The 20870-nt window shown below is 40.3% G+C and overlaps 1 protein-coding gene across 3 annotated transcripts; it reads left to right on the top strand.

Annotated features, from left to right (window-relative positions):
- The first annotated feature begins 951 nt into the window (after positions 1-951).
- Skic8 (SKI8 subunit of superkiller complex) lies at positions 952-20409 on the top strand. Of its 3 annotated transcripts, none has more exons than XM_013360073.4 (11): positions 952-1042; positions 4116-4166; positions 4836-4863; positions 6985-7090; positions 7588-7760; positions 13274-13422; positions 13645-13738; positions 14770-14863; positions 17324-17416; positions 18134-18212; positions 20121-20409. In XM_013360073.4, the coding sequence occupies exons 2-11, from the start codon at positions 4155-4157 to the stop codon at positions 20208-20210; spliced, it is 918 nt and encodes a 305-aa protein (XP_013215527.1). In that variant the 5' UTR covers positions 952-1042; positions 4116-4154; the 3' UTR covers positions 20211-20409. The 3 variants fall into 3 exon arrangements, with proteins under 3 accessions (XP_013215527.1, XP_005316911.1, XP_040131989.1); XM_005316854.5 differs by having other exon boundaries at positions 982-1112; XM_040276055.2 differs by lacking the exon at positions 952-1042 and adding an exon at positions 1125-1148.
- The last annotated feature ends 461 nt before the right edge of the window (positions 20410-20870 follow it).

The raw sequence follows: 20870 nt of genomic DNA, 5'->3' as shown, positions 1-20870 counted from the left end.
AACAGGGACCCTTCAGGCACTTCCCCAGACTTTCCACTCCCCCAAAACATCTTTTCCTTCCCACCCAGGGCAGAGACCAGCAAGCAGGAGCTGCGGGGCAGCTTCTTCAGGATGGGGAACGGGTCTCCTCCCTTCCATGTCATTGTTTAAAAATGCTGGCCACAGAGCTGAGGCTGCGGTCAGAGGTAGTGTTAAGTTGGAATTCAGGACACCAAGATGGTTTAGGCAGGTATAAGAAGGATGCCTCTGAGAGGAATCATGTCTCTGTTTGGGACAACTCCTGACAACCCCCGCTACAGGTTCGGTAGTTTAAAGTAACCAATGGGGGAAAGTTGGACAGATATTCTAATCAGGTATCATAAGGAAACCAATGGGGGCAGATGGGGTAAGTCTTCACCTCACAGCTAGGCATATGAAACACTAATTTCCAGACATCAGGCCTTGAGCCTCTCTCTCTTGCTCGGCAAGCTCTGTTCTACCTCTGTTCTTCCACTTTCGGCTTCAATAAAATCTGTACTTTGCCTGTTACTTGTGTGTGTCTTGCTTAATTCTTTGCTCGGGACACCAAGGACCTGGATACCAACTGGACACCCCACCAATAACAGCGGAGCACTTGCCAGCATGTGTGAGGCCCTGGGTTCTATCCCCGGTATGCAAAACAAAATTTAAAAATAAAAATGCTAGTCTCGACCTAGTAAATTGATACCTGACCCACTAATAAGTTGTGACTTGCAGTTCGAAAAACAGAACCCTAGAACGGATCAGGAAATTGCCAGAAACTAAGAACCTACGCTCCCAGGAGCAGCTTCCCAGCCTCCACCGCTCTGGGGAACTGCGGGTCTCGGCTACTCCTCTCCCCGCCCACCCTCTTCCGCGTTCCCCCAGAGGCGCCGCCCCGCGACTGCAGAGGGCGCTGCGGTGTGCACGCGAGCCCTGGGGCGGGGTGGGCAAGATGCCCCGCTCCTCCCCTTCATTAGCTCATCTCGGTGCGCCGCGGTCACGCCAAGCCTGACGTCAAACGTGCAGCCGGGCCGAGCTGCCGGTGAGTTGGTCCTCGAGGCTGTGGGGGCTGGTGGCTGTTGGGGCCGGAGACAGCTGGAACCGTAGGACCGGTGAGCGAGAGCGGGCAAGAGGCAGCCTTTAACCTGGTTTGTTCAGAGATGCTCCACGGAGTGGGACCCGTGGATGGCTCCCGTGACTCCATTTACCCCGGTAACCTGCGGTGTACGGGGATCAAGGGGAGAGAGAAGGCCCTCAAGTGGCCTCATCTTGCATCCTGAGAATGTTCTGTGCAGCCCGGACATTAGGACCAGCTTCGCTGAGGGGGAATTAATTTTTCCGTAGATGGAAGAACTGTCTTAATTGAAGTTTTGTAGTATTGGGCCACGCTCTTAGGGATTGGACACCTACAAGCAGAGGCTGGATTTATTCTTTACATATCGTATTGTATGGTGGATAATTGACGTGTCTGAATACCTTAATAGAGGCACGTGTAATGCTTTTGGAGCAATGAATATCCGCATGGGAAAATTAGGGGAAACTTTCCTGAAGAGATCGTGGCAAAAACCGCAATCTCCAACCCTGAAAAGATACTGGAGTTTAAAAAAAAAAGTGTTGTATCTTGGTAGCTTCTTCTGTATAGCTTGATTCTGCCTTTTGGTGTAGGAAAACTTCCTTAACCTCTGTAAGCCTCACTTTTCTTATCAGGAAAATAGAGCTGATAATAAGAATGCCCACTAAATGGGTTTATGAGGGTTGAGTGAGACGATCCCTTGTGTAGAACTTAAAACAGGGATCTGATTCATAGTATATCCTCAAATGTACATTCATTGACAGAATCACACCTTATCTTGGCCAGGCTGGCATTTTGGAAGTTGGCTTTCTGCAAGACTTCCTACCTTTCTTGTTAATGTTTCTCTTTTGTTTAATGTGAGGCTTGGACAGCAGGGAAGATAACAAGCTTGTGTTTCATTGGGCCTAGGGCTGGTGCTCAAGCAGAGGTTGCATGCTTTTTGTTTTAGCAAGATTTATTTGGGTTCTTTCTTTCTACCCAACAAGAGCCTTTCCTTGGGTCACAATTGAATAAAAAGCTGTCCACCTGATTAAGATCTCTGTTGGCAGGGATTATTTTTAAATCACTTATTTGATTTTTTTTTTTTTTGGTGGTTATTCTTGGAAAGTCTTTGGTAGCCTTTTTGGGTTTTCAGATTTAAAGCAAGTAAACTGAACTTTATATTTTAGCTGTGTGGTCTCTTAAGCTGTCTGTGGGTAAAATTGAGGGGGCCATGAATTTGAATGAGAAGAAAAATTGCATACTTCATTCCTTAACCTCTGACGAAAATTTGGCATTTTCTTCCATTTCAGATGTAGGCAACAAACCATAGTATTCTCAGTGTGACCTTTTTTGTGAATAGAAATTACATATACTTTCTTATCAAGCTATTGTAAAGTTCATCACATTTTGAAATTATGGTAGTTATTAGACTTGCTGCTAGATCTCGTTATGTAATGTGTTAATAAAAAAGCATATATGTTATGCTATCTTATATTTAGTTTTTTATTTTTATTAAATTATACTTCAACATGCTGTCATGCCTGGGTTCTGTACTTGTGAATTTGCTTGCTAAAATTTATTTGTAACCCTAAAGGAATCCTTGCAAGGCTTTTGTAGTCTTTGGAGGACATTGTGCAAAGTGGTAAAAAATTTGAGCCATCTGATGGACAGGTCTCAACTGACACTTTGCCTTTTTGTTTCAGCTGTCATGCTGTAAACAAGTGTCCTTTTTGCAGTCTTTGTTGCCATACTTTTCACATTTTTGTGTTTTTTTGTTGCTGTTGGTGGTGGTGATCCCATATCTAAAGTAGCCTGGAGCATTGTACTGAAATGACCAAGTTCCTAAGTGCAAAAAGGTTATGATGTGTTTAATGTAAAAATAATGTTTGTTAAATAAGCTTTGTTTGGGCATGAGGTCAAGATTAATGAATTCTAATATATATTCAATAAGGTGCCTTTAAACAGAACTACACATTAAAAACATAATTACATGTTGATCAGTTGACAAAGATGTGTCCAGAGGCTTCTAGAAAGGTAACCCTTGTGCTTTCTTAAGGAGCAGTAGTTTACTGTTAGCTAATTTAGTGTTTGCAATGACTTTATAGAACATAACTGCTGTGAATATTGAATACGCACCATATTTGTTTTCCTTTCATTTTTCATTTTCTGAAGTGCCATTTAGACTCAGGGCCTTAAGCATGTTATGCAAGTGCTCTACTGAGCTACATCCCCCCACATTAATTCTAGTTCTTTGTTTTTTCATGTATTTAAAAACATCCAGAGAAGCAGTATATAGGCTTTACAAGACTGCTAGGGGATCTTTAGTGCACAAAGATATTAAGAACCCTTAAAGTACCCTGTGAAATTAAATTTACTTAAAGTAAGTTAGGTCTGTGTTTAGCCAAGCTAAGTCCTTGAAGAGTTGGATGAGTTTGAGGAGACATATATTTCCCTTCAACTCTGTTCATAGTTATATGCCTATAGGCTTTTTTTTTTTTTTTGGCAGAGGGGATTGAACTCAGGGACACTTAATCATTGAGGCACATCCCCAGCTCCCCTCCCCGCTTTTTTTGTATTTTATTTAGAGACATGGTCTCACTGAGGCTTAGGACCTTGTTAAGTTGCTGAGGCAGGCTTTGAACTTGTGATCTTCTTGCCTTAGCTTCCTGAGCTGTTAGTGCCTATAGGCTCTTATAGGCATTTTTTATTGAGACCTGCCTGGACTGTAAGAACTTTACTATCTTTGGACTCCTTCATGTTTGCTTGCTGAGTTGGATAAAGTTTAAAATTTATTTTGGTTTTGTTTCTCAAAAGGGTAGCTAGGGACACAGACTGGTCACCTCTACAGTCAGACTTAGGGAAAAGAATCTATAGGATGGGGGTAGGTGTTAGTTGAGTCCCTGGGAGAAGGAAGGAATCTCCAGGGATCCAAAGAAAGGTGTCAGGAACTCCATAGCAAAGGGTTACTTTATTGCCTTGGTGAAGAGGAACCTCCTGTAACCCTTTTTGTCCTGATGATTCCCTACTTCACCTTACTAAAACCCTGGTGTTGTTTCCACAGAGCTGTCTGGCCTTTGGCCCTTCATCCCTGGTTAAGGAAATGACCAACCAGGTAAGGCCTATGTTGAGGGAAAGAATATCAGTTAGTCTACTCAGCAAGTTCAAGCCCAATAGGTTGGTAGTCAGGAAACTAGCATCTAATTCTTGACCTGTTCCTAAAGACCTGGGTGACCCTGAGCACCTAGTCACATAGAATTAGGTAGCACTAGTAAAATGCACACTAGTAAGAGCAGAATTGGTTTATTTAAGCATTTACTGTAGTTTAAAGAGGCATTGAAGAAACTAAACGATTTCATACATAGACACAGATCAAAACAGAAGATGAAACAGAAGAAACTTTAAGATTATGGACAAAGGTAACAGGTTATGCAGGTTGTATGGTCTTATTCAACTGCAAAAATTAAGCTACAAATCAGACTGAGCTTCCTGGTGATCAGAGCAGAAAATGAAAACATAATTTATTGGTCACCTGTTATTGGGGGGTGGCAGTAAGGGAGGGAAGAATATCAGTTCCTTTGGGTTCATTTTTTTTCTCATATGACTATACAAATATTGCATGAGCAAGAATCAGGAAGATTGCAAGTGGTCAGGGCCACAGCAGAAGGAGTAGCTGGTACTAGTCACTGCATCTGCTTTCGGGAGGTGGGGAGGAATAGGGAGGGAATGCGGGATATCTGAAATCTGACTATCCATTTAATGTGGCCTCTGTTCTTTTTTTTAGTACAGTATTCTCTTCAAACAAGAACAAGGTAAGCAATTCAGTGAGAGCCTGCTTGTTTAAGCAAATTCATTTGTGAAAAATGTGTTCTCCCTGGTTTAAGATTCTGTCGTGCCAACCAGGCATGCAGTTCCCAGGTGTATTCACATTGCAAAGGAATTGACAGAGGCAGCCAAGAACAAATATACTTAGAAACAAACAAAGCTGAATAATTACATTTTTTTTTTTTACATTTTTTTTTTAATATTTATTTTTTAGTTCTTGGCAGACACAACGTCTTTGTTTCTATGTGGTGCTGAGGATTGAACCCGGGCCGCACGCATGCCAGGCGAGCGCACTACCGCTTGAGCCATATCTCCAGCACCCCCCCTTTTTTTTAATATTTATTTATAATTAAATTTTTAAAAAGCAGCAGGAGTCTAGTGATAGACTGGAGAACTCTAGGCTGAGGAAAGCGCTCCCACTTGAGGAGAATGGAACTCTGAACTTCTCAGCTGCAAGGGTGGGAGAAAGAATTACCTGGAGCCTCAGAACTCTGTTAGTAACCACTCAGCTTCAGAGGTGGATTTGAAACCTGACCCTGAACTCAGAATTTGCCTTGGGGTCTCTATACAGGGTTCTCTACTTAGAAGTGCAGACTCAAGCAGTGAGATGAATTTCTGTCAAGGTCCCTGGAGTGTATGGGGAAGGTTGGAGCTATGCGGCTGTGGCAGGGATGGGAATAGGAGCGGGAGGCAGGTCATAAGTACATTCTGGGACCCTAGCTCCCATACAGGTCTTATTCCTGAAAAGGGAACAATGTTTATTCATGAACTAGTCACATGTCTCTTTTCTCATAGCTTAGATGAGTTAGGGAAAGGCTCAGGGATTTGTGGGATGCCAAATAAAAGCTCTTCTCTTAATTATTTTGAAATTTGAGCCAAAAGCTTTCTTCCTAGCTAGTTTAGGTAATTAGTTGTTTGTTGGGCATTTGCGAGTCAGCCACTTTGTATGGAGCTAATGCCATCCAGGTGGCAAGCTAACTGGTGAGGGTCAAGTGGGGGATTATAAAGTCCTGACTCTGTGTAACTCAAATACCTGTTTCAGTTTAATGCCCTTGTAGTCATGTTTTGGGAAGATGACCCTGGGGAATTGCTACCAGACATGGATAAAGCCTCCATCCGCACTTGTCACATTTATGTACCCATACCCTGTCTGCAAGCCCAATAATGTGGCCCATTAGATGTGCAGCTTACAGACTTAGATTTAAGGTGAACTTCAGTTAATAGATTGGGTTTGAGTCTTAGCTGTGCCCCTTTTTAGCTTTATGACTTTGGATGAGCTCCTAGGCTTCTCTAAGCCTCTAATTGCTTGTGTCTATAGTGAGGATGGTTTTAAAAGTACTTATTTCATAGGGCTGTTGTGGGTGAGACAACATTTATAAAAGGATTAATGTAATAACTGGGTTAGTAAGCATGACAGAGACATTCATGGTAAAAGACAGCTCATCTGTTTTTAGACCTATAATGTTTACAGTTGAACTGCTCATTAGTTTCTGAATATGTTTCATTAATATGTATCTCAGAAGCCAGGCACAGTGGCACACACCTGTGATCCCAGTAATTTGGGTGACTGAAGCAGGAGGATTGCAAGTTTGAGGCCAGCCTCAGGAACTTAGCAAGAGCCTTGTCTCAAAAAAATAAAAATGACTGGGGATGTAGCTTAGTGGTAAGCACCCCCGAGTTAAATCCTCCAGTACTAAAAGTTGGGGGAGTACCTCATATCAAGTTTAGGCCTTTTTTTAAGAAGTGGGGATGCTCCTCACTGTCTTTACTTATTTAAATAACTGTAAGTCATTCCAGTTGCTGTATGCAGGACAGCATGCTAATGAAAAGGATGTTTAATTTGGAGTCTGAAGACCTGGATTGTTCTGGTTCTGCCTTCACACCTGGTAAACTTGTGGTTCAGGGCAAGTGATCCTTCAGAACCTTCAGCTTTCATATTTGTCCCTACAACTCCAAAAAAAGTTTTATGGGAAAGTGCCTTATGAAACAGTAAAGTAGATAGAAGTGGATATAATCTCAGAACTACAGTATTATAGCTCCTTTTTATCACATTAAATTTAGAAGTTGCATGCATGGAAACTTTTTAAACAAAGCACTTTCTATTCTAGCCCATGATGATGCCATTTGGTCAGTTGCTTGGGGGACAAATAAAAAGGAAAACTCTGAAACAGTGGTCACAGGATCTCTGGATGACCTGGTAAAGGTCTGGAAATGGTAAGTACTCTTCCCCTAACATACAGCCTTAGAAAATTAGAGGCAAAACAAATTATATTGTTATATTGCTTGCATGTATGAATATGCAAATCCCACCATTATGTACAATTAAAATGCACTGATTAAATGTGAAAAAAAACATAGGGGTAAAGCTTTTGCTTTTAGGCTCCCAATTTGCAATCAGGGAAGTGTTAGCTTTTTTCTAGGCAAGAAAGCAATAGCAACATGGTAGCATAAAACAGCTACCATAAAACAGCATAAAAAAGAAAAAATAAGCTTAATTTTTCTACTTATTTTCCTATTTGGTACTAAAGCCTTATTAAACAAACAAACAAATAAACAAAAACCCCAAACTTAAAAACCTGACTGCATTTGGTATTCTGTGGTTCTGTATTTCATTGACCATTGATAATGCATAGTCACAGGGATCCAGAATTTCAGATGCCAGGTACCGTGTCTTATGTGTGAAGAAATCCATTTCTCTGTCCCCACTGAAGGCGTGATGAGAGGCTGGACCTACAGTGGAGCCTGGAGGGACATCAGCTGGGGGTGGTGTCTGTGGACATCAGCCACACCCTGCCCATTGCTGCATCCAGCTCTCTTGATGCTCATATTCGTCTCTGGGACTTGGAAAATGGCAAACAGATAAAGTCCATAGATGCAGGACCTGGTAAGAATTTTACATTTAGGGGAAATAACAGAGATCCACAGTCCCTTTTCATTATCCCTATCCTTTAGGGATAGATGTACTTAAAATTCAGAATTTTTCACATTTGAGAGGGCTATGGGTTATGAACTGTACATTATTTAATGCCCTCCGTGGGGTGGAAAGGGCTCTCAAACATGAATATCACTGCAACTAAATGTGAGTATTTATACTGAGAAAAACAGGCTTTACTGCCAAATAAATTTTGGTACTAAGGAAAGAAAGTCATAGTTTTCAGAATGTTTTGGGTTTCAGAATTGCTGGTTTATGATTCTAGACTCATATTTGGATGGTCTGGTGTTTCTCTATTTGCCATATTCTGCCTTGTAGAAGCCTAGAAACACAGAGCGCTGTGTCCTCATTAGTTTATATAATGGTGTACCTGGTTTCCAGTATGTGATAGAAATGAAACTTTTTAAGAAGCAGATTTGTCGATTTTTTTTTTTAAATACTGTGGGACAGCATAACAACCTTGATAAACATTATCAAAGTTGATGATAATAGATGGCTGGATCACTGTAGAATAAGCATTATGACATTTCAGGATTCCCTTCAGCTTCCGCCTCCTATTAACTCATAAATATCTGCCTGGCATTCACCAGCATAGCCTGTTCTGCTTTCAGTGGCTGGTGACTGCTGGAAGTGCAGATAGCTTGCCATGTCTCTGACACTCCCCTTTGTGGGTTGATTATAGAAGAACTGCTTAGGTTTCAATGGCATGATTCCCCAGTGGGTTTGCTAAGTAGCTACTGTAGGCTGCTTCTATATTGGAAAGAATGGAGATCCCAGAGTTTGTAAGGAGACTAGATGATTTGAAAATTGAGTGTGTTTTCCTTCAGAAGCAATATTTCTTGTCTCTGATTCTTACTGTTGGTGCTTTGCATGCCCAGTCTCTGTTTTGGGTCCACTGAATTAGTTTTCAGAGTGTGTGGACTGAAATATATATTTAGAAAAAGCAACCCAAAGTCTCTGACTTCCCAGATGGTTGTCTTGTCTTTGTGTGGGCCCTTACCCTACTTAATGTTACTTAGAGACCTTGGATTCCCAGATCATCCTGCAGAGTCTATTTGGACTGAATATAAGAAGCATCTTAAGAGAGGATGATGCCTTTTCATTGTGAGCACCTGTGCTTCCCACGAGACATGACACCGGTCACTGCATGGTGGTTGTGACCATGTTCATATTGCAGCTGAAGAAATGAGTGCTACCTTGCTTCCAAGTAAAAGGATGGCATATGTATCCAGCTTGCCCTCCCCGACAAACAGTACAAATGTTTTCCAAGGGCTGCAAGGTTCTAAATATTGCTGTTGTAAGCCTGATTGCAGTGGCACACACCTGTAATCCCAGTGGCTTGGGAGGCTAAGACAGGCTTGTGAGTTCAAGGCCAGCTTCAGCAACTCAGTGAGGCCCTAAGCAACTTAATGAGACCCTGTCTCAAAAAGCAAAAGGTCTGGGGATATAGCTCAGTGGTAAAGTGCCCCTGGGTTAAATCCCCAGTACCAAATAAATAATAATAATAAAAAATAAAGGTTACTGTTATGAAGATGCTGAAAAGAATAAAGGGTTTGGTTTGCTTTCTTTTTAAATAGGAATCTGAATAAAACTATACCAAGGCATTTAACAACAAATATTTATCTGGCCAAGTAACAAAAGCTGGTATTGCTGTTGACTAAAAAGCAGCTGAATTCATTTGAAGGACCAACTCCTTTGATAAGTCTAGGTCCAGTGAGTGTAGGGAAAAGGGACACTTAGGATATATCTATTTTGAAAATATGCATGAACAATGTGAACCCCCACAAAAAGAACAAAAAAAGAGAAGAGATAAATTCATTATCCTGAAGAACATAATGAGGAAGTAGAAAAAGCAAAGCTGAAGGGGAAGACCCTGCATTTGGTACTCCGCCAAGCCATAGCTTTCTAGCCACTGACCTTGAGGAAGAACAGAGGCCTCTCAACATCAGACATTCACAATTCCCACTACTGGTGAAGAAAAGCAACTCTTTGAGTGAGGAGGTAGAAATAAACATTGATTCTAAACATATTAAAGTTCAATCTTTTATCAATTAAAAGTTCAATAAAATCAAATAAATCAATTAAAGTTCAATACAAGGTTTGATTGAGGAATAAAAATTGTTCCTTCTATTTTGAAGACATTTGGTAGTAAGATTTGTGTATTGCAAAATAGTGAATAAGGGAATGTAAAAATAGTTTAGAAGAATCATTTTATTAAGCTTTGAGAGACAAAAATTAGGTTTTCTATTAGCCTTCTTTCCTATAAGCAGCTAATTATAATAAGAATAAGAAAACACAGTCTGAAATGAGCTTGACTATTAATGTTATACAGGAGCTGGCAAAGACTTGATGACACAAAGGTCTCTCAAGCCTTTTTTTTTTTGCATCAGATTGCCTCCACATGTGGAAAGAAAAAGAAAGCATAGTCTTTTTAGATTAAATGCCACTGTCACTTAGGAATAAAAATACATAGTGAAAAGCAGCCTATGTAGGCTGGGGATGAGGCACAGTGGTAGAGCACTCACCTAGCAAGGCCCTGCGTCTGATTCCCAGCACCCCACACACACACACACACACACACACACACACACACACACACACACACACACACACACCCCCCAAACACCACACTACAAAAGGGTGGGGGTTGGGAGGGAGTTGGTACAGGAAGGAAGCTCTTTGAGAGGTTGATTATAAAAGTTTTTTCAGGTCTTGGCTAATTGAGTACTTTTGAAGTAAATTTTGTTTTTGAATGAAACATAAGAAATCAAGTCAAATGAATGATTTTTTATTACTTTGGATGTATATATGGAAAATTTCAAGGAATTTTATTTAAAAAACACTCTAGAATGTAGCGACCCATCTGGTGTAAAAGCCTTTGTCCACCAAGAGACAAGCTCCCAGAGGCCTTTCCTCCTTTGCTGGCCTATGAGTTAAGTAAAGGGTAAGGGAGCTTACCTCACCCCACATGTGAGGAAGGTGGCTTGAGAAGGAACCATTTCCTTTATAAGTATTCTTCCTGGGAAGGGACCCAACTTCAGGGGTGGGTGTTCCCATGTAAGACTGGGATGGGAAAAGTGACCCAGGCAGTCAGTGGAAACTAGACTGTTTCTTGGCCTGTAGGCCTTGACCCAGTTCCCAAAGCTCTTTAGGATTGCCTTTGAAGGGCAGAGATGCCCATGTAGTTGGAAAAATAAATGCTAAAATGCCAGCAGTGGTCCAGATGGAAACACACAGCACTTGTGCTTATCCAGGCTCCACAAGAGTCTGGAGACCTCCCACATTGCTGTGGTTCAGTAATGCTTGAACCAAATTATTATTTTTTTAAATTAGAGCCTTTAGTTCTACATAGTGGTTGGGTTCATTTTGACAAAATCATACATGTATGGAATTTGATTTTAATTTGATTTTAATCCCTCCCCCCTCCCATTCTCCTTCCTCTATCTACTGATCTTCCTTTTGCTCATTTATTTATTTTTATTTTTGTTTGGTTCATTCTACTTATACATAAAGATGAAATTACCTGCGGTACGTTTATATGTGCACATAATATGATTTTGTTAAATTCATTCATTTTTTCCTCCCCTTTGTCAACTCTTTCCTCCCTTTCCATCTCCCTTTTTCTCTCCATCAGCCTTCCCTATGTCTTTGTGATATCCAGTCTTCCCCTCCTCCTTTCCCTTTGTTGCTGTAACTTCCACATATCAGAGAAAATATTTGATTGATTTTTCTGAGACTGGCTTGTGATGTTCTCCATTCATTTATCAGCAAATGCTATAATTTCATTCTTCTTTATGGCTAAGTAAAATTCCATTGGGTAATATCCCACATTTTCTTAATCCATTCTTCTGTTGATGGGCATCTGGGCTGGTTTCATAATTTGGCAATTGTGAATTATGCTGCTATAAACATTCAGGTGGCTGTATAGCACACTGATTTTTTCCTGGATTAAATGGGATAACTGGGTCATATGACCGTGCCATTTCTAGTTTTTTGAGGAATCTCCTTACTGCTTTCCATTGTGTTTGTACTAATCTGCAGTCCCACCAAATGTGTACAAGTGTATCTTTTCCCTACACCTCTCCAGCATTTATTATTTGGATTGAATTCTTAAGGTTTAACTGAGATGTGTAGTGTAACTTCAAAACTAATTGATTTCTTTAATGGTTCTTCAGTCTCTGTTAATTTGTGGTAACTATTTCATCATATTGCATTCTGGTATGTCTTCATTTTTTCACAGCTTAATTTAGGTAAAATTTCACCTGTGTAATTGCACCACGAAATTCACCACTTTAAATGTGTAGTTCACAGAGTAGATTTCTGTAGTTGTGCAGTTTTAGAACCTTGGTGCCCAAAAAAAGTTCCTTTATGTCCACTTATAGTCAGTCCATGCCTCTACCCTCAGCTTTAGGTAACTACCAATTTGCTTTCTGTTTCCATGGTTTTACCTTTTTCAAAATTTCATTTAAGTAGAATGTTATTCTTATATATCTTCACTGTTTCTTTAGCATAAAGTTTTTAAAGTTCATCCATGGTGTAGCATGGATGTGTTCCTTTTTATTGCCAAGACATGTTCCATTATAAAGATGTACCACATTTTGTTTATCCATTCACCAGTTGATAGACATTTGGATTATTTCCAGTTTGTGCTATTAAGAATAACGCTGCTGTGAACATGAGTGTACAAGTCTTGGTGTGGACATGTGCTTTCATTTCTCTTGAGTAGCTGCCTACAAGTAGAAATGCTGAGTATTATGTTAAGTGTTTGTTTTCAGTTACGAAACTGTCAAACTGGATTTCAAAGTGGTTGTCATTTTACCTTCCCACCATCGTATAAGAATTCTGGTTTCTCCACATCCGTTGATTTTGTCCTATTGATTTTTATTAAAAATTTAAGAAGCCTTTAACTAAATTTAAACTTGGTAAAGAATTAGCATCTTGGGCTGGGGATGTGGCTCAAGCGGTAGCACGCTCATCTGGCATGCGTGCGGCCCGGTTCGATCCTCAGCACCACATACAAACAAAGATGTTGTGTCCACCGATAACTGAAAAATAAACATTAAAAAAAAAAAAAGAATTAGCATCTTTACAACATAGTTTTATGCTGGACACAGTAGCACATGCCTGTAATCCTAGCACTCAGGAGGCTAAGAAGGGAGGATCACAAGTTCAAGGCCAGCCTTAGCAACACAGCAAAAACCCTAGCATCTTAGACCCTATCTCAAAGTAAAAAATAAAAAGGGCTGGGCATGTAACTTGGTGGTGAAGTCCCCCTGGGTTCAATTCCTTGTATCCCCACCTCTAAAAAAACAAACAAACAAACAAACAAAAACATAGTTTTCTGAATCAGGACACTGTTTCTCTAATTTAAAAACATTTGATCACCCCTTAGTTTTTCAAGTTAAAGTCAAATCTTTTCTCATTGTTTTTTGTTTTTTTTTTTTTGTCTTCCTTTTTCTCTTCAGTGGATGCCTGGACTTTGGCCTTTTCTCCTGATTCCCAGTATCTGGCCACAGGAACTCATGTGGGAAAAGTGAACATTTTTGGTGTGGAAAGTGGGAAAAAAGAATATTCTTTGGATACGAGAGGAAAATTCATTCTTAGTATTGCATATGTAAGGAAACATTGCTCTTTTTTCTTTCTGGTTCTTTAAGATTACACTCTTCTAGCTTGTCGTCCTTGGCACAGATTCTGCACTGGTCTTGTCAGGCAGCTATATCTTGCTGGTGTGGTTTGCCAGCCAGTTAGACATGTAGCCAGCAAGAGATTTGCTTGTGTTCAGAAGGGTAGATTAACAACATGGAATCTTACAGTGCTCCTTTCTCTGTATGTACAGAGTCCTGATGGGAAATATCTGGCTAGTGGAGCTATCGATGGAATCATCAATATTTTTGATATTGCAACTGGAAAACTTCTGCATACGCTGGAAGGTATAGCTCATCATCTTATTTTGTGCAGACTGGATTATCAGATCACAAAGGAAATATTATTCTTTCATTAAAATGCTGTTAAATGGGGCTGGGGTTATGGCTCAGCAGTGGAGTGCTCTCCTAGCACGTGCAAGGCCCTGGGTTCAATCCTCAGCACCACATAAAAATAAATAAATAAAGTAAAGGTATTGTGTCCATCTACAACTAATTAACTAAGTAAATAAATATTTTTTAAAGATGCTGTTAAATGGCAAATGGGCATTAGATTTACAAAATATTTAAAACTCAGTTGGAAAACTCAAAGTTTTAGACTTGTCATTATAGTTTTAACCTGGACATTTTAGTTCTTGTGACAGTGATAAGTGCTTGTTTTGATGAATTAGCTTACTTTTATATGTGTTGATATACCCCAGCCATATGAATGTCTTGTTTCTGACATTTTGGGTTCTAAAGAACTTTGTGATTGGAAGATAACTTCTTTTTGTTGATAATTTGATAGTAGATAAAAGTATTATGCCCACTCTTCACATTGGTAGACTCTGGGGAATACGACTGGGTAGCCAAAGAATGGGGTGGGATAGGAGGGAGATTTTATGAAATGTTCTTTTGTATTATTTTGAATTTTAAGCAAGTAGGTATATTATCTCCTCAATTTATCCTTTGCCCTACAACAAAAGATTTGGTAGGAAAATAACATGTTATTTGTTCAACCTTAAAAATCAGAAGCAATGCATATTTCCATGTTTGTCCATATTTTTAGGCTGAGGAGTTTTTTAAAGCAGTGTAATGTTGAGGCCCAATTGGTCAGAGAAAGAAACTAAGGAGAAATATCTCCAAGGGAGAGGCTAGAGATGTGGATGTTTCAAGAACTTGGGGAGGAAGGGCCCAGTCAGTACCTTTCTTTCTCTAATCAAAGCACCAGGGCAATTCCAGTTCTGTTACTAGTGGTCACTGAAAGGGACATAGTCAGTGGGAAGCTATATGAGGCGGCACTGCTTCACCAGATTAACAAGGGCCTTTGTGAATTTCAGGCCATGCTATGCCCATCCGCTCCTTGACCTTTTCCCCGGATTCTCAGCTCCTTGTCACTGCTTCAGATGATGGCTATATCAAGATATACGATGTGTAAGTTATCATGTCAAGACTAAAGATGTCTCACTTAACACCAGTGTCTGCTTAGGGGGGAGCTCCCTGGGAGTGTGCTGCTCCCTCTCCTGGTCCTAGTAGGGACGTGCTCAGGTCATATTAGATTCCTGGTCTTCCCAGTCTTTGAGCTTAGCATACATATGTCCTCAAGGGCTACATGGAGGAAAATGTGCATAGGATACCTGGTAAGATTAGATTGCTACTTTTTCTCATACAGCCAGGATTTTTTTGTTTTTTGAGGAGGGTTTTTGTTTTTTGGCTCACAGGTGGTTTTTTTTGTTTTGTTTTGTTTGTTTTAGTATATTTTTTAGTTGTGGATGGACAGAGTACCTTTGTTTTATTTGTTTTAAAGTGGTGCTGAGGATCAAACCCCGGTGCCTTATGCGTGTTAGGCAAGTGCTCTACCAATGAGCTACAACTTCAGCCCCTTGGCTCACAGATTTAAATTCTTTTGAGTAGATTAGTATGCAGTTGAGACAAAGGAGCCCTGGGCTTTAGCTGGTCTAGTGTGACAGTACAAAATTATAGCATATCCGTTCTCCAGCTGCAGACATTTTGGTGTCCTAGTTAAGGAGTTGGCGGTTTATAAACCATCACACTGATGGTCTAAGTGGGAGACTTTTCGTCTTGACTGCCAGTATAGAAGTGAGTTAATCTTTCTGTTCAGTTCATGGCTCTGACACTGTGAGACTGATGTTTTCTTCCATCATCCTCAGTCCCCACTGACATATATACTATACTGCAATATGTTCACTGTGTGTCCTTATTACTGTGACTAGGTATTATGATCAGCTCTCCCTCTGTGCTTCTGGTTCCTTGCTCCCCAAATGTGACTTTGCAATCCACTGCAAACATCTATCGCACCTGCAGGCACCATATCCCTGATCATCCGTGTGCATGTTCTGTATTGGGCCTGTGAGAGGTTTTCAAGAGTTTAACTTGAGGGTAGTGACACTGTTCCTTCTAGCCTACATCTGGCAAAAAAAAAAAAAAAAGAAGAAGAAGAAGAAAGTTGAATAGGAATACAGCTTTTGGTATTAGAACTTACTGAGGGTGCTAGTGTCCAGAGAAGAGGTCTCTCTAAAGTTATGCTTGGTTCTTAGCAGAGCCAGCATAAATAGCAATTCCTTTAGCTTCTGACTTTATGATTTTTAGTGCTTCTGTTGTATTGATCCTCCCAACAACTGGTGTGGTAGTAGCTCAGCCTTGTGTACCTATTTTGTTGAGGAATCCAGGCTGAGATGGTGATTTGCCAAGACAGTGATACTGAATGAAGACCCAGAAGTTTTTTTGTTTTTGTTTTTTAAAGAAACCCAGATCATGTAGGATTTTTTTTTTAATATCTTTATTTTTATGTGGTGCTGAGGATCGAACCCAGTGCCTCACATTACAAGGCAGGCGCTTTGCCACTGCCACTAAGCCACAACCACAGCCTGACCCAGAAGTTTTTATCCTCTATGGTCCCATTGCATGCCCTGAGGTTGCTTTTGCTGATAGCCAACTAAGGTCTCTTTCCAGAGGTGAAACTGCTGACCTCAGGCCTTAGAGTTGTTCTCCTGACATAGGTGATTTGGTTTCATGTTTTTCATCTTTTTGTTGATACTGGGGATTGAAACTTCGGCTTTACATGTACTAGGTTAAGTGGTCTACCACTGAGCTACATTCCCAGCCCACCCCGACTCGGCCTTTTTTTCAAAACAGGGTCTTGTGAATTTGGCTGGACTGTCTTCAAATTTGTGATCTTCCTGCCTCCCAAATTGCTGAAATTACAGGCATGTACTAGCATGCCTGGTACTTGTTTTTTTGTTGTTTTTTTTTTCCTGTCCTGGGATTGAACCCAGGGCCTTGCACGTGGCGGGCAAGCATTCTACCAGAGTTACACCCCCAACCCTTGGTTTCATTTTAAAAAGTAAAAATGGCTGAGTATTAGATCTGTCTTGTTCTTGGTTAGGTTAAAAATGGTCTGCTCAGCCACATTTGTTATAAAGAGTATATCTTGATACCTGGGTGGCCTCTTGTGGAAAGGGTCTTGGTATAGATAGGCAGGAAGGGGCCAGCCCTGCCACTGTCCTACAGTAGCTTACTCACCTCTTTCCTCAGCTTGGAGTTGACTTGCAGAGCCTCTGTAGGGTGGTTTTTAACTCAGTGGTGCATGATGCCACTTCATTGAAAAGGGATTTTGAGTGTGTGTGTAGTTTTGGGGACTGAACCTGGGGGTACTTTACCATCCCAGACCTTGCACTTGCCTTCCTCCTGCTTTACCCTCCTTAGTCACTGAGATTATAGGCACGCACCATCTCATTCAGCTTAAAAAAGGAAATTTTGATGTAGCAATATGTTCATTCCAATTCAATGAGCAGAATTAATATATTTTCCACTTCAGTGATTATATCCTAAAAATTAACATCTGCACTTTTTAAAAAATTTTTCCCATTTCAGACAACATGCCAACTTGGCTGGCACACTGAGTGGCCATGCTTCCTGGGTGTTGAACGTCGCATTTTGTCCTGATGACACTCACTTTGTTTCCAGGTACTTATGATTCTTAGCAATTTCTAAAATGCTAGGAAGGTGAAGACCATCTTTCTTCACAGGTTGCCATAAAATTTGAAGACTGTATGATCCTCTTGTTTTTCAAATTGCCTTTATTTTCTGCAGTTTTTAAAGTTTTTATTTAAGTAATGAAGGTAGTTGTCCTTAGCTGGAACAAATAATTGAATAATTAAACTTAGATTTTTCTTGTAAATCTAGGGTCTCACCTACTCTGAGGTGTATCTGTGTTCAAATGGTAACTTAAAATATGTAAATTTGTTTGTAAAATATTGTGCTTATAGACTCCAGTGGTGTTCACATTCAGGGTGACCAGGATGGTTGAAAAGCGTGAGGTGGGCAGCTTAAAGGGATTGCACAGCTTTAAGGCATTTGCAGAGGTATCCAGAACACCCTCCTTTCGAAGCTTTAACAGGCCTCCCTCACATCCAGAAATAGGTGGATATGCCTGAGATTCCTGATGACAGCACTTGATAGGAAGGCCAGGCAGATCAGAATTTTGAGAGAATGGACTGCCCTTTGAGGAGAGCCACCCACCCAGTGATGCTGAGACCCTGTCCATGTCCTGCATTGAGGGGGGTGGCTTCTGAAAATAGAAGAGTATGAGTCAGTGAAGGAATGTGGGATTTGGGGTCAAGTTCCTTTCAACTTCAAACATGTCTGAAACTGCTAATATTGATGTTCATTTTTTAAAAATAGTTCATCTGACAAAAGCGTAAAAGTTTGGGATGTTGGAACGAGGACTTGTGTTCATACCTTCTTCGATCACCAGGATCAGGTATGTATAATTAGCATCTCAATTCCTTTGTCTTTAGATGACTGGTATTGTTTGACCCCTGGGCCAAAGTTTTCTTTTTCTAACCTTACTGAGTTGAGAATGTTAGGTTCTAGCACCCATCTAGCCATGTCCCTGTCATGTCAGTTGGGGGCGGAGGCATCCTCTGCATAACCGGAATACAGGAGTCTGGCTACATGACCTTCTTTGAAATTGCAGTGGCAAGTGCCTGTGGCGAGCATGGAGTTTTCTTTTGGGTATCTCCTGGCCATGACCGACTAGCTCACGAAAGACTTTCTTCAGGAGCTTCCATTACTTAAACATAGTCATCATCTGTTGTTTCTGCAACTGTTCTAGATGTGATTTTATTTATTTATTTTTATGTAGTAGAAACTGGAAATTCTTAGTTGTTTTTCTTTAGTCAGAGTGCTTTTGTTTCAATCTTTAAAAAGAGTGTCCATCTTTATTTTTGCCAAGGTGAATATAAAATGCTAAAGGTAGGGGCTGGAAATGTGGCTCAAGTGGTAGCGTGCTCTCATCTGGCATGTGTGGGGCACTGGGTTCAATCCTCAGCACCACATAAAAATAAAGATATTGTGTCCACCTAAAACTAAATATATATATATATATATATATATATATATATATAAAAGGTATTCAAATGCAATATTTTTTTTTTTTTTTTTTTTGAGCCAGGGTCTCACTATGTTGCCTAGCCTGGTCTTAAACTTTGGATCCTCCTGCCTTAATCACCCAAGTAACTAGGATTATATATATGCACCACTGGGCCCAGCCACTGCTCTATCTTAATTGTGCACATGAATACCCTAGGCATCTGCTTAAAATGCAGATTTAATTCAGCAGGTCTGGCATGGGCCTGAGACTCTGCATTTCTAACAAGATCCTAGGTGAGGCCAAAGCTGCTGTCCCAACCACTTAGTAGAATGGTCTAGGGGAACCAGTTAGCATAAAAAAAATGGGTTCGTAGGAATATAAAGATGGTTTTTAATATATTTATTTAATATACTTTGAATGTTTTTGAATGTTTTAGATGATCCTTCTAGATTTCTCCTTTTAGAATACAACTTAACATAATTGTACATGTAATTTTATACTTAAAATTGTTTCCAAAGTTGAGTAGATCGAATCTTGATAATCCAGTCCTGGATTTGAACATTTTACTTAAAGAGTAAATCTACCTTGTGTTCCCTTGTGTGTGTAGGTTGGTGTGGTACTGTTGCAGAGGAAAGTGTTTGGAGTGGGAGTGAGGCAATCATGTGGCCAGTCTCCACCCTAAAATCAGGGCTAGACACCCAACTCAAGGCTAGGGTGACAGCCTGACCATCCAGAATTGCCATTAGAAAGTTATTCCTGATGAGAGAAACTCTAGCCACATCAATTCTGTCTGGGGAGGAGGTGTGAAGCCGTTAATTCAACACATAGTAAATAAAATCAATGGTGTACAATGTCATGTTGTCCAGTTCCTGGGTCTCTAATAACAAGTGAGAATTAGTGTCCCAGGGGGGTTTGGAGCACAGGAGGTAGGTGAGAAGCAGTTTACAGTTTTCCCTGTAGGCAGTAATTTTGGGGAGGTTGTGGGGCCTTTTACTTCTAGAACATAAATGTCTGTTGCTATGGGTTCCATTTTTGTGGCATTAGATTACCCCTGGATTCTGAATCATTGAAAGGACTGTAGGTTATTTTGGTTAGTATTTATAAATAAAATTTTCTGATATAGGAGAGGGGAGAGGAATGATAATTAAATTGCAGCCAGATGATGGTGCCTAAAGAAAAGGCTCCATTCTCTGGACTCAGAATAGTGGAAAGTAAGTAAAGATATGCACTCCTTAACATTCTTCAGAAAGAATAAAAGCATTAGAACTTTCTTTTTTCTTTTTTTGTAACTTATAGGTCTGGGGAGTGAAATACAATGGAAATGGCTCAAAAATTGTGTCTGTTGGAGATGACCAGGAAATTCACATCTATGATTGTCCAATTTAAACCCCAACATCTACAGGACTAATGCTGCAAAGAGAATGTACAGATTGATCATGACATTCCTTTTTAGGCACATTTGAAAGAAATATAGCATATATTATAGCAAAGACTTAAATTTTGTAGATACAGTATAAAATTTTCCTGTTTTATTGGAAATATTGTTCATACTTTAACATAAATAAAGCATTCTTAATGCAAAACACCCATGTTTGTGAACATCTTTTTTCATTTACCTTGTCACCAGAGAACAGTGAGCAGAACTAGCATTGTTAAATGCAAGTGAATACCTGTGTCTGGAGAGGTACGGGCACTTACTGCATTAACAGCCTAGAAGTGCAGGCCTCTCTTCCAGGGGGATTCGCTGATATGGAGAGGTACATAGCAGTGCACTCCCACGTGATGTCCTAAAGAAGCTGCTCTATTTTAAGTGGGGTCTGAAAGACACAGGTTGCCTGACTGGATGGGAACAGTCTATGGTTTTACCTACCTGGGGATCCTTCTGTTTGGTATATTCAAAATGCCCCTTGTCCGCCCCCCCTACCACCACCTTCTTATTAATTTCAGAGAAGTCTATAGCTTGCCAGTAGGTGTCAGAAGACAAGCTGTGTTCTTGTAGTGTTTGCAGTGCCTAAGCTCCAGACTGTACCCATATACCTGAACTCT

Source organism: Ictidomys tridecemlineatus, chromosome 5, assembly GCF_052094955.1.
Source record: "Ictidomys tridecemlineatus isolate mIctTri1 chromosome 5, mIctTri1.hap1, whole genome shotgun sequence".
NCBI lineage: Eukaryota > Metazoa > Chordata > Mammalia > Rodentia > Sciuridae > Ictidomys > Ictidomys tridecemlineatus.
The sequence above is the reverse complement of the archived record's forward strand: the minus strand, read 5'-3'. Positions and strand labels throughout refer to the sequence as shown.

Bases quoted from the DNA above. Each gene is read 5' to 3' on its own strand.
- Skic8 (XM_013360073.4), top strand. The intron at 7,761-13,273 runs GTAAGAATTTTA...TTTTCTCTTCAG, and splicing joins GTCCATAGATGCAGGACCTG to TGGATGCCTGGACTTTGGCC. The intron at 13,423-13,644 runs GTAAGGAAACAT...CTGTATGTACAG, and splicing joins TCATTCTTAGTATTGCATAT to AGTCCTGATGGGAAATATCT.